The following is a 13,368-nucleotide window of genomic DNA, read 5'->3' as shown; positions in this document are numbered from 1 at the left end:
TCTTAAATTCATCAGGGATTATCTTCATTCCGACTAAATGTTTAAACTATGATATGAATTTTATGCTTTCCTAAAGTGATGTCACTTGTATTTTGTATGAATTGTCACCTTAAGGAGATTAAGCAAGTTCTTGGATGATGCAATCGTCTCCTGGTAATAAAAACGGGTTAAATATTGTGCATTTTGGAAGGATGCGTTTCAAAACAACAAATTATTAAGTATTAGTAAATTATTTCTAATAAATGTAGTTAAATAACAGTAAATTATTTTAAGAAACACTTTCGATTCGTTATGAGAAGGTTGTAAAACCACGCGGCTGTTCCAGCCAATGAAAACAGTGCTGACATTGACAGCCGCGGTGCATGCCGGTCCTTGTAGTCTTTGTGCTGCGGGCAGCCAGTTAACGGCAGCGCTTACGCTGGCGTGGAGAACTACACAGCAGTCCGTCCTGGGCAGAGGCTGCTTGTCTTTTACGCCGCTGTTTTCTGAGCCCCTAAAACAAAAAACAAAAAAAAAGAGGTGTTTTTGACTTTTCAGAAAGTTGACAGCTGCAACTATGCAGTCCGAATCGGGAATAGTTCCCGACTTCGATGTCGCGGAGGAGTTTCAAGAGGAACCCAAAACGTATTACGAACTAAAGAGTCAGCCGCTAAAAAACAGGTCAGTTGTTTGGTTGTGGAGTGGACAGTTGTGTTCCCCACGCTGAAGTGCTTTTGGTGTTCAGGTGATAACCGTGCTGCAGACTTTGTGCTGTGTGAAGGTGTTGCGGTGATGTTGGAAGAGCTGAGCCCTGTCATTATGCTTTTTTTTCTGCTGCTAGTTATGCAACGTTGGGTGTTGTCAACATCCAACTTCAAATATTAGCTCGTGGAGGAGCAGACGGATCACAGTTTGGAGGGGATGCTGCAGATCACTGTCTCAAGAAATGATTTTGCATGAAAAAAAATCACTGACGTGTGGTCAGGCAGTATAAATTGTGTTTGAATATTTTCTGCAGCATTTCTGGAATTAATTGTAATTAATTTCTGGAATTAATTGGAAAAAAGTGCTGATGATATTTTGAAAATATGTTTTCCCCATGCAACTTGATGATCTCTGACAGAATCTTAGTATTAACTTCTCACTCACTGCAGGTATTGCTCCTCCTTTATAATTGTGATGGTAAGACGTTTCATTAGTTCCAGGCTTACTGGCAAATTACACACCTGTTTATATTTGAAAATGATTGAGAAAGCGATCGATGACCAAATTCTGTTATATCTGTTAGAGAATGAATTTTTGAACCTCTACAATCAACTTTTGGAGCTCACCATTGCACTTTGCAATTGCACTTACGGAAATGGTGAACAATCTTGCTGGCTGGAGATGGAGACTGCTTCCCTGTTACTGCTCTTAGAATTGAGTGCTGTATTTGATACAGTGGATCACTTTGTTTTGCTAGACAGAACTGACAACTAGCTTGGTATTTCTGGTAAAGTGCTTATATGTCAGAGAGTTTACCTGTCTGTTCAATTGCAAGACATTTTTTACAACAATATTATGTTAAATGAAGTTTGGGGTACCCCAGGGATCAATTCTAGGTCCATTGTTATTCTTTGTTGATGTTTCACCTCTTGGTCAGATTATACATAGTCATGGGATTAATTTTCGCTGCTAGTAATGTGCCCCTTATTCAGAATAGGAGAAGAGTTGGATGTCATCTGATTTTTTAAACTTATGAATTCAGGGATGATTGTTATTCATCCTATTAGACATATACTTCTATATGATCATTTAATACTATATCACTGTACATAGAGATATTATCATAAATAGTGCAAGTATGGTAGTATTATGAGACTACATAGTGAAAGAGATGGGAATCTTGGTGTGATATTTGACCAGTCTATCCTATGAAAATACTGCATAATAATGCCAAATACCACCGCCAGACCAATGGAATTCTAAGTAAAGTGTTGTGAAATGCCATCATCAGAATGCAGTGCTTTCAAATGCCACCAGTTGTAATATAAATAATAAAAATCATAACAAATAAATATACCTGTACTGTATTTTGCACAGTGCTTCAAATTTCCCTCAAAATATTCAATTTTACAAACTATATCATTTTTGAATGGTCTATTAAAGAGTAAAAATGGAAGGAAATCAATTGTAAGGCCTGAAAGAAGTTTCTGTAGGAAGTATTTTAGCCATAAAGTCAAGTGAGAGAGGGGGAACTGTTGGCTTTTAAAGTACTTGAAACACACAAGACTCATCGAGAGGATTTATTACTCCTATAATGGATGAATGTAGAAGGTGGCATCAGTGCAACAATAATCAATCAATCAACTTTTTTCTTATATAGCGCCAAATCACAACAAACAGTTGCCCCAAGGCGCTCCATATTGTAAGGCAAGGCCATACAATAATTATGAAAAACCCCAACGGTCAAAACGACCCCCTATGAGCAAGCACTTGGCAACAGTGGGAAGGAAAAACTCCCTTTTAACAGGAAGAAACCTCCAGCAGAACCAGGCTCAGGGAGGGGCAGTCTTCTGCTGAGACTGGTTGGGGCTGAGGGAAAAAAACAGGAAAAAGACATGCCGTGAAGGGGGGCAAAGATCGATCACTAATGATTAAATGCAGAGTGATGCATACGGAGCAAAAAGAGAAAGAAACAGTGCATCATGGGAACCCCCCCACAATCTACGTCTAAAGCAGCATAACCAAGGGATGGTCCAGGGTCACCCGATCCAGCCCTAACTATAAGCCTTAGCGAAAAGGAAAGTTTTAAGCCTAATCTTAAAAGTAGAGAGGGTATCTGTCTCCCTGATCTGAATTGGGAGCTGGTTCCACAGGAGAGGAGCCTGAAAGCTCCTCTCCTGTGGAAAGCAATAAGACTGCCGGCTGCCATTAAACGCCATAGAAGAAGAAAGGGTGCGCTTGATTTTATCCACAGGGTCACATTTTGAGAGGAGCATGTTTCATTTCAAAATAAAGCCACAAAAAAAATCTATTTTTTTTAAGTTAGCCGTGTTACATGATGAAATAAATGAAACATGGAAACAAATTTTGACGGAAATCCGAATACAAACGGAGGTCTTGCAGGACAGAGACTGATACTAATGTTACACTGTCAGAATAAAGGTTTAATGTCAAAATAAAGGTTTTGAAAATGAATCCCCAAATTTTTCATAATAAAGGATGCACATCATCATGCCATGAGCAAGCCATATCCGAAAGCGGAGGTCAATCTGACAAACAGTCATAGAGCTATGTGAGCCACATACTCACACACCCACACACAGACATTTCTTGGTCTATAGATAGAAAATGCCTTGTGATAATTTCTCAATTATTTTCTTGTTCATTTAGTAATCTGCAAAAGTAAGACCCGTAATTGTTTATGTACATGTGCCATAAACAAGCCCAAGAAGGTTTCGGGTATCAGTTACAAGATTCTAATTGTGTATCAGACTGCAGTGAACTCAGTGGGATGCCGGATTACTAGGAAAAAAAGGTTTTCAATTTTACCAGTAACAAACCATGCATACACCATAATTCTATGTATCATTTCTTTGCAGCAGTATGTGAACACATCTAGTACAGAAACATATCTTAATTACAATTCACATTTCTATTGCATGGAACAATAGATAATTTGAGTTACCTCTTTAAAAAAAGGCTGCGATGGCTTGCCTATCCTAAGAAGGTTCTGTCTCTCAGCAACTTCATTTTAACAGCATACCAGAAAGAAACTGAACTCAGAAAAGGAAGGAAAAATATTTTTTAATTTCACTATCTCATTTATTTGTGTTGAAACTTTTTTCCAGCAATGAAATCTGTTTTAAAATTCTATTACAGTGGACACAAACATTGCTGATCTGGTACGGTCGTTATTGTTGATGTCCACCAGTAAATTGTTGAAACTTAGAGTTCCTGTGGTGTATCAGCACATCTACAGTACCACTGAGTATCTGCAATACTGATTAAATAGGAAGCTTTTACGAGGCCTCTCCAAACAATCATCTTTGAGCTGAGTTGGTGCGGTGAGGTCTGATTTGACCTTTCACCTTCATTTTTCTGGGAGTGCTACAGAGTGCCTGTGTTTTGTGATGTTCAGTAGGCGATATGATGTTATCTTTGCAGTCACATTAATAGACATCTGTCTAGGGAGTGAATAGGCAGGGCTGCGCGCTCTTAGCAATTAATCTGCTGACTGTTTTGCTTTCTGATGAGTATAGAGCTCAGTAGTGCAGTTATAGAAGTAACCGGACTGGCACCCTGCCTCTCGCCCAGTGACCCCTGGGATAGGTTCCAGCTCCCCTGTGATCCTTAATTGGACTAAATGGCTATAGACAATGAATGATTGAATATTATAGGAATTGAGATTATGTGCCAAAAAGTTGTAATCCTCCAAAATAGACTCACTAAGAGCTACAGTGTTGTGCAATGATTGTATGTTCTCCTGTAGAAGCCATAACTCTGTATGGTATTAGCCTTGTTTGAATAACAACATGTTTTATTTGGACTGAAAAGAACTACACTAGCCACAATCCTGAACTGAACCGGCAAGGTTTCTGATGGGTGGGTATTGCTGTTACTAGGTACATGATTTTTATTTTTTATTTTTTAACTCCACGAACTTCAGGGTAAACATTTGTTTTGCTGCTGGTGACTCACTCAGTTAATAAGACACGGGAAATCCTGCTTAAGTAAGTAGCACAGTGTCTTTCCATTGCATGAATGAAAAAAAAAATATATTTGTTTTATGTAACACCTAGCAATCCTGACGATGTAGTCCGTACCTGATGCCATGTATTGACGTCTTCATGTACAGACTACCATCTGCTTTCCTCAGTCCAGTGAAAAATCGCTACAGAAATTTGTAGAGCTCTTAATCCGACAGCGCTTGTACTTCAGATAGAGACGTCCCAGTGAATACTGCAAATGCCTCCAGACGGCTTACTGCATACTCGATTTGTTTTGTGTGTGTGTTGTGTGTGTGTGTGTGTACAAGAACAAGCGTTAATAAAGCAAACCCCACCATGTTTGTTTTTAAGATAAGGGCCGTTGCTGCTAGTGTGAGCACGCACGGTGGTGATGCCGTACAATGGTACAAAACATATGGAACTAAATTTGCACGGTCAATGGCAAATGGGGCGAATGATCCATATCACGTGACATACAAAGCACCATTCAAATGACAAAGATCTATTTAGGCATTATATAAATGTCCTTGTACTGAATCCAGCTTGACAGGATTTTGCCGGATTTCCTTTTTTTTTTTGTTATATATTTTTGTTGTTTGTTGGTTTTAACATCTTTTGTCATGGGTGGCTTTAATTTACTGCTTGCTAAATGATTATATTCACTGTAGGAGATGTGCTATGCAACTGGTCAGTGACCAGAAATGTATTTGTGAGTGCGTGAAGAATTAGCTGACAGATGTCGCTGCTGTCAGGTAAACTCAAGACCAGCACTGGTGAATGCCCAGGTGGTGATGACTGTCAGGGACGAAGCGCTGTACCATATCAATAACTAGGCTATATTTTACTATACATACAACATAAATTACAAACTATATATAAAACTCTAATTATACGCTATGATTAACCATATAAACACTACGATAATAAAAAGGATTCAAAGAAGGTTGAGAAGAAGATCAAGAAGGCTGGAAGTCATTTCCTATGGATTCTGGAATCCAAATCAAATATTTTTATGGTCATGGTTAATCTTGTAGCTGATTGGCTTGGTTCATCTCTTTCAATTTCAAATTATTTTCATTTATATAGCGCCAAATCACAACAAAGTTGCCTCAAGGCGCTTCACATAAGTAAGGTCTAATCTTACTAACCCCAAGAGCAAGCACACAGGTGACAGTGGTAAGGAAAAACTCCCTCTAATGATTTGAGGAAGAAATCTCAAGCAGATCAGACTCAAAGGGGTGACCCTCTGCTTGGGCCATGCATCTGACACAATTTACAGAAAAATTCACAAAACAAAAATGCAGGAAATATTGCCGGTGCACAGGACAGGAGGGTACAGAAACAGAAAACAGACACCACGCCCATCTCTGAATGGAGTCGCACCTCAAACAGAGAGAGAAAAAAAACAGAATCAGGCATCAAAAAGACAGTAAATACAGTATAATTTGTCAGCATTAAGCAACAACAAAAACAAAGGAAATACTAAGGTGATCGCCGACCACTAGCCCTAAGCTTCACTAAAAGACCCAGAATTTAGATAAAGTTGAGGCCACAACATGCTCTGCTTCCTAATAAAATTAATTAAAAGACTAAAAAGCATAGCAACATACTGTGCCAGTATGCTAGCCATACAAAATGGAAAATAACTGTGTCTTAAGTCTGGACTTGAAAGTCTCTACAGAATCTGACGATTTTATTGACGCAGGGAGATCATTGCACAGAACAGGTGCACAATAAGAGAAAGCTCTTAAAACTCCTAAAATGCTAATTGGAATAATTACCTATAGTAATATCATGATTTTTCTGAAAATGAGTGGGATTTTTACTTCCGGAACCAGAGCCCTTAAAAAAGTGGTTGGTGACTGTTGAGCTCTATTCTTCTTCCCTGCACATATCATCACCACTCACCTGCAGTGACGCAATATTAATATGATGGTGTATAATAGCCAGTGTTGGGGATAAATGCGTAGGAGAAGGGAAAAAAAATAAAATAAACAAATTTTATGAGATGTCGCGCTCTCTCTCTCTCTCCCAGACCGACAACATTGTATGGCTAAAATACACCATGGAAGTGGACTGAAAACAGCTATTAAATGAAATAAGAAAAGACACTGACAACTGCTTCAGCTCAGGAAGCTTTGGTGGCCACTGAGCACTCCAGATGTTTGGCACTGATTTATTAACAAACCAGAAGTCCTTTTATTTCCATCTGCTGTTTCATAACCATGGAGCTGCGCACTCTGATTGGCTCCTATTATGTTTGGACTACAATGAACACAGTAAATCCAGCCAATCTGTGCCCATCACCTGGCTTTGTGCTGCTATTTCTCACTGCCTAAATACTGTAGTAAAGTGCGGTTAGACACACACCAAATCAAAATAGGGCCCTTTGCCTTCTTGTTGTTTTGTTGTTGTTGTTTATAATTGTTTTTTGTTGATCACAGTGGGTGTGTTTCTACTTTATTGTATTATCCTCAGCAATTCCAGTGTATGTTCTGTCCATGAATCATTTTCTGTCCCAGCCATGAATCAACTAATTGTTTGTGCTCCGAGGGAGTGATACGCTGCTCTTCAGAGTGACTTTGCGGCAAACTACAAACACACACACACACACACACACACACACACACACACACAAAAAGTGATGCATTGACGCTTCACTTCCAAAATGCGTGTTGACAAATTTAGAGAAGACCTATGCTAGTTGTTTATAAGGGTTATGCTATTAAATCTGAAATGTCGAGACGATGTGAGTGATGTGACGGTTTTCTTCATATGATGAGAAGACGGCGGAGCTGTGACACAATTGGGAAGAGTGTGAATCTGCCACTGTGCCTCTGTGACGACGGTGATGATGTTGATGATGGTGACAGTGTATTTGTTAGCAGATTCTGTCTGAACATGTGGACCGTGTCGATTTTTCTCTCTTGTTTTGCACGGTGTTCGTAATGCGTGGCCTCATTGTCAGAGACAGCGGCAGACAGAGGACAGTGCGCTACTGTGTTGAGACAGAGCTCCTATTGGAGACCTTTGGTTTGCTCCAGTTATTTTTCCCCCTCAGGATCTCAGTATTTTACTGCATTCTGTAGTTTATTCATTTTTTTTCTTCCACCACTGTTGACAGCCCTGAAGCTGAAGCCACATGAGCAATTTGGAAACAGAGTTCTCATTTATTTAAATGTCGGTAGGCTGCAGCACATATAGACGGCTGAAGCTCACCAGCACTGTGCTGTGGCAGGTGTGACAGGCATGACAGGCAGCCACGGCAGTAACTGAAACATCACGGCTGATTTTGGACAGTCACAGATTTGGTTGGATTCGATGTTACTTGTGGTGGTTTTCTATGAAGTTGTGTGAGAAGATGTTTTGATTTAACTTCCTCGTTGGTTTTCCATCACATGATAGTGACCTCGCACAGCACTGCTCACGATGACTCTGTGTGTGTGTGTGTGTGTGTGTGTGTGTGTGTGTGTGTGTGTGTGTGTGTGTGTGTGTGTGTGTGTGTGTGTGTGTGTGTGTGTGTCTGTGACACATTGCACAGAAATATCTGGATTGATTATGGGCCAGTTTGCCTCATTGGTTTCTATATTTTAACACTCAGTTTAACAGTATCTTAACTTTAGGATATTTTGTAAATATCTCACTGTCAGTTTGACGCGGCACTCAGTCTGCCAGATTTTTTTTTTTTTTGGTACCAAAAATAAATGTGAGACAGGCAGTGAAACAAGTTTTTTTATGCAGTGTAAATAAGCTTCAAATTTAGAAGTGTTGTATCTCAAGCTGTGAAACTTGGGGGGTGTTTTTTGCATGTGTACTTTGGATGCAAATTAACATCAAATATTTTTTGCTGTTGGGGAATTCAGCTGAAAGCCTTGAACGAATTTCTCATGACAAACTTCTCAAGTGTGCTGTTGTATAATACTGTATGATGCTATATCTTGTTCAAGGCCTTTGCTTGAATAAATATGTAACATAAAATTAAAACAATTGGGATTTAAATCTGAAATATGATATATTTGGTGCAAACTGAATAATTTTTAAATTCAGGGTTGTCAGTCTGTACAAAATCTGTCGAGGTTCAGTATTCATTCATAGCAGTCAAGTTTCCCTTTGGTCATCCTTACACCAAGAGAATGATGTAAGTAAGTTGTATACATGCGTCCGATGCCCTTTGGGCCAATGCTTATCCCTGGATGTCGTAGCGGTAAAGTGGATGAAGATCTCCACTGACTAGGATGCCATTCCATTGCAGGTTACTTCCCCAGCTATATCAGGTACTTATTTGCAGCTGCTTGGACAGGGACAATGCACATGAAATCTCTGAAGAACATACCTGGAAACAAACCCTGCTCTGTATAGGGTTCTCACCAGGATTTTTCACAGCATAAGGCAGGGCATAGCTGCGCGACAAGCGTTGCAATTGCAAATATTGTAGGGGGTCCGGGGGCATTCCCCCGAGAAAATTTTGAAATTTATAAGCCTTTTAAATACTATTTCCTGCATTTTGAGTGCCACTTTTTGTTGCTAACTGGGACGTTAAATAGTGCTCAACTGCGCTGGCGAGAACCCTGCTGTATATATTTGTAGTCCTATTCCTATCCCACAGATCTAATGATGTATAACATTTAAATATTGAAATGTGTCAGAAGGCAAGACTCTCAATTTATCAGTTGATTTACACTCCTATCCTCACCTATGGTCCCTGAGGTTTGGGTAATGACCGAAAGAACGAGGTCACAGATATAAGGAGCAGAAATGAGGTTCCTGGGTCAAGTATCTGGGCTTGCACTCAGGGACAGGATAAGAAGCTTGAACATCCGTGGTGGACACGGAGTAAAGCCACTGCTTCTTCACATTGAAAGTTGCTAGTTGAAGTGGTACGGGCATTTGGTGAGGATGTGCTCTCAGGGAGGTCTTACAGGTACATCCAACTGAGAGGAGGTCCTGTAGAAGACCCCAGCACATGCTGGAGGGATTTTATTTCCCAGATGGCTTGGGAACGCTTTGGGATCCCCTAGGAGCAGTTAGAGGACTTGGCTGAGGATAGGGAAGTGTGGGATGAGCTGCTTGGTTTACTGCCTCCGCAACCCGAACCTGGATAAGAGGCAGAAAATTAATGAGTGAAATGGGAGAGTGCAGAGTGAGACAAATCTCATCTCTGTGTGACAGAGACTCAGACATGGAAAAAAATTAATAAAAAATGTCAAGAAGAGTTCGCCTGCCTGATGCTCTGTGGCAGACATCATTATACACCAACTAAGTAGAAATTCTCCAACCCTATGACAAAATATTTTTCCCACTTTGTGCTGATAACCTGTTAATATTCCAAAATATGCATTACAGTATCGCCCCAGTCCTTGTTTTCTTTTTCAGGGTAGACTCAAACGTCTGTCAGTTGGTTGATTTTTTTTTTAGTTATCTTACTTACAAACAGTTACACAAAAGCACAAAACGCATAAGCTTCTTGACTGAGGTGAATATTGAGCATTTAATGAAGCTCATCACTTCATGCCATGATAACTAGGTTTGTGGATATGATGGGATTAGAATAGCATGGAATATAAAATAGAATACATTCAACATATTGAAGCAGGGAAAGCTGAGCTGTTTGTGAAAGAAGACCAGGGTGACAGTTTGAGGACCTTGCAGGAATGGTACACAGAGCAGCCTGTGCTTTTGGAGTATCCCAGAAAGAGATACCAGAGAGACCAAAGAGTTTCCTTCATGATCCTAGAGGGGAGGGGGGCAAAGGGTTAAGTGACACAGACAGGTGTTGTGGCTGCGAGGGTAATGACTTGTTCTGCAGCCACCATCACACTGCTGCATCTTCACCTTTTGAGTTATCCTCTCTAGCATTGAAATCCTAAGCATGCTTTTTTATTTCTGGACGATTTTGCAGTGTGTTTGCTGCTTCAGTAATGTTAATAGGTTGTTTTTGTCAACATCTGTTGGTGACCAGTAGGAACTGCAACAATAGTAAATGCGTTCAGTATCGTCTCATAATAGGTGACAGGTGCAACAGCTGATCAGCAAAAAGCGATGAATTCAGCCATTATATTCATTGACAAAATGTTCTCTATGAATTGGATCAGTGTTGTGGAGAGGGAAGCAAACTAAACAACAAAAACTTTGTTTTAAGCTCTTCCAGAACGCACTTGACTGTAAAATATGCAGAACTGGCATGGATGATGGCTACTTTTTCTTGGACAATATCTTGAGCCATAAATAACTGTGATTAAATTATGTTACGATCATTTTAACACTATGTTATGCCACCATTCATTAAGTACACTCTTTCACAGTGAGCGAAACAGTGAAACATGTTTCATCATATTTTTTCTAAAAGCCTCACTCATTATTCTGGTATCATGCAGCTAAAAGTTTGATGACATTCTTATGTAAACAAATGCACACATAAGCATGACGAACAATATCGAGGCCAACCAAAGTTCTAAAGTCCTTGTCGATATATCATATGACAAGTCGAAATCGTAATTAATGTGATAGGTCGAGCAGTTTGAAGCATAATTAACTCTTGCTCACTTCAGCAATAAAAAAAAATATTATTATGAGGCTATATAATGATGAAAAAGTTGCTGAATAATTGTGAGTTTTAAAAACCTGATTACGTGATTGATCACATGAATCACAAAGCAACACAATGAGTCAGACTGTTACAGGGGAAGCAGTGAGAAATAGCAGAAAAAGACATGCACATTGATTACAAAAGAGGAAACCAGTAAAAACAAAACAAAAACATGTTGGTTTGTTGAGGTATTGGGTGTCAGCAAAATTAGGTTACATTTCATGAAACAGTGTTTCCAAAACAATAAATATGTTAGGATCAGCATGGAATAGAAACTGTTAGATTTAGGTACAGTGGGAGCCAAAAAGTATTTAGTCAGCCCCTGATTGTGCAAGTTGTCCTACTTAGAAAGATGAGAGAGGTCTGTAATTTTCAACATAGGTACACTTCAACTATGAGAGACAAAATGTGAAAAAAATCCAGGAAATCACATTGTAGGATTTTTAAAGAATTTATTTGTAAATTATGGTGGAAGATAAATATTTGGTCACCCAGAAACAAGCAAGATTTCTGGCTCTCACAGACCTGTAACTTCTTCTTTAAGAAGCTCTTCTGTCCTCCACCTGTTACCTGTATTAATGGCATCTGTTGGAACTCGTTATCTGTATAAAAGACACCTATTCACAGCCTCAAACAGTCAGACTCCAAACTCAACCATGGCCAAGACCAAAGAGCTATCGAAGGACACCAGGAAGAAAATTGTAAATGTGCACCAGGCTGGGAAGAGTGAATCTACAATAGTCAAGCAGGTTCGTTTGAATAAATCAACTGTGGGAGCAGTTGTAAGAAAATAGAAGACATACAAGACCATTGATAATCTCCCTCAATCTGGGGCTTCATTCAAGATGTCATCCCGTGGGGTCAAAATGATCATGAGAACGGTGAACAAAAATCCCAGAACTACACGAAGGGACCTGATGAATGACCTGCAGAGAGCTGGGACCAAAGTAACAAAGGCTACACACTACGCACAGAGGGACTCAGATCCTGCAGTGCCAGGCGTATCCCCCTGCTTCAGCCAGTACATGAAAATTTAGTAAGGTATATCTTATATATTATATTCCAATTCTAAGGTGGAACTATGCCAGTATACAAAGGTATATCTAAAAAGGAAGAGTAAAATAGGAGAGTAGAAAGAGTAGAGTAGAGCCACTTAGGTGCCATGTCCAGGCCCGTCTGAAGTTTGCCAGAGAGCATATGGATGATCCAGAAGAGGACTGGGAGAATATCATGTGGTCAGATGAAACCAAAATAGAACATTTTGGTAAAAACTCAACTCGTCATGTTTGGAGGAAGACGAAAGCTGAATTGCATCCCAAGAACACCATATCTACTGTGATGCATGGGGGTGGAAACAACATGCTTTGGGGCTGTTTTTCTGCAAAGGGGACAGGACGACTGATCCGTGTTAAGGGAAGAATGAACAGGGCCATGTATCGTGAGATTTTAAGACAAAACCTCCTTCCGTCAGTGAGAGCATTGAAGATGCAAGGTCACTGGGTCTTCCAGCATGACAATGATCCCAAACACACCACTCAGGCAACGAAGGAGTGGCTCCGTAAAAAGCATTTTAAGGTCCTGGACTGGTCAAGCTAGTCTCCTGATCTCAACCCCATAGAAAATTTGTGGAGGGAGTTAAAAGTCCATGTTGCCCAGCGACAGCCCCAAAACATCGCTGCTCTGGAGGAGATCTGCATGGAAGAATGGGCCAAAATACCAGCTATAGTGTGTGCAAACCTGGTGAAGACTTACAGGAAACATTTGACCTCTGTTATTGCCAAGAAAGATTATGTTACAAAGTATTGAGTTGAACTTTTGTTATTGACCAAATAATTATTTTCCACCATAATTTACAAATAATTTTTTTAAAAATCCTACAATGTGATTTCCTGGATTTTTTTTCCTCATTTTGTCTCTCACAGTTGAAGTGTACCTATGATGAAAATTACAGACCTCTCTCATCTTTCTAAGTAGGAGAACTTGCACAATCAGGGACTGACTAAATAGTTTTTGGCCCCACTGTATAGAGTCATCCAGAGGGCGTAAGTGTTGTTGTATCATGTTTTTACTGAACCCATATGGTGAAAAGGT

The 13,368-nt window shown here is 39.8% G+C and overlaps 1 protein-coding gene across 2 annotated transcripts in view; it reads left to right on the top strand.

Moving 5' to 3' along the window:
• Nucleotides 1–428: 428 nt before the first annotated feature.
• Nucleotides 429–13,368, top strand: part of mitfb (melanocyte inducing transcription factor b) — a 71,406-nt gene continuing 58,466 nt past the window's right edge. For both annotated transcript variants that reach the window (XM_034172904.1, XM_034172903.1), the window contains exon 1: nucleotides 429–660. In XM_034172904.1, the coding sequence (XP_034028795.1) occupies nucleotides 557–660 (104 nt within the window). In that variant the 5' untranslated portion in view covers nucleotides 429–556. The remainder of the gene's footprint in view (nucleotides 661–13,368) is intronic.

Source organism: Thalassophryne amazonica, chromosome 6, assembly GCF_902500255.1.
Source record: "Thalassophryne amazonica chromosome 6, fThaAma1.1, whole genome shotgun sequence".
In the NCBI taxonomy this organism is placed as follows: domain Eukaryota; kingdom Metazoa; phylum Chordata; class Actinopteri; order Batrachoidiformes; family Batrachoididae; genus Thalassophryne; species Thalassophryne amazonica.
This window is presented reverse-complemented; position numbering and strand designations above follow the sequence as displayed.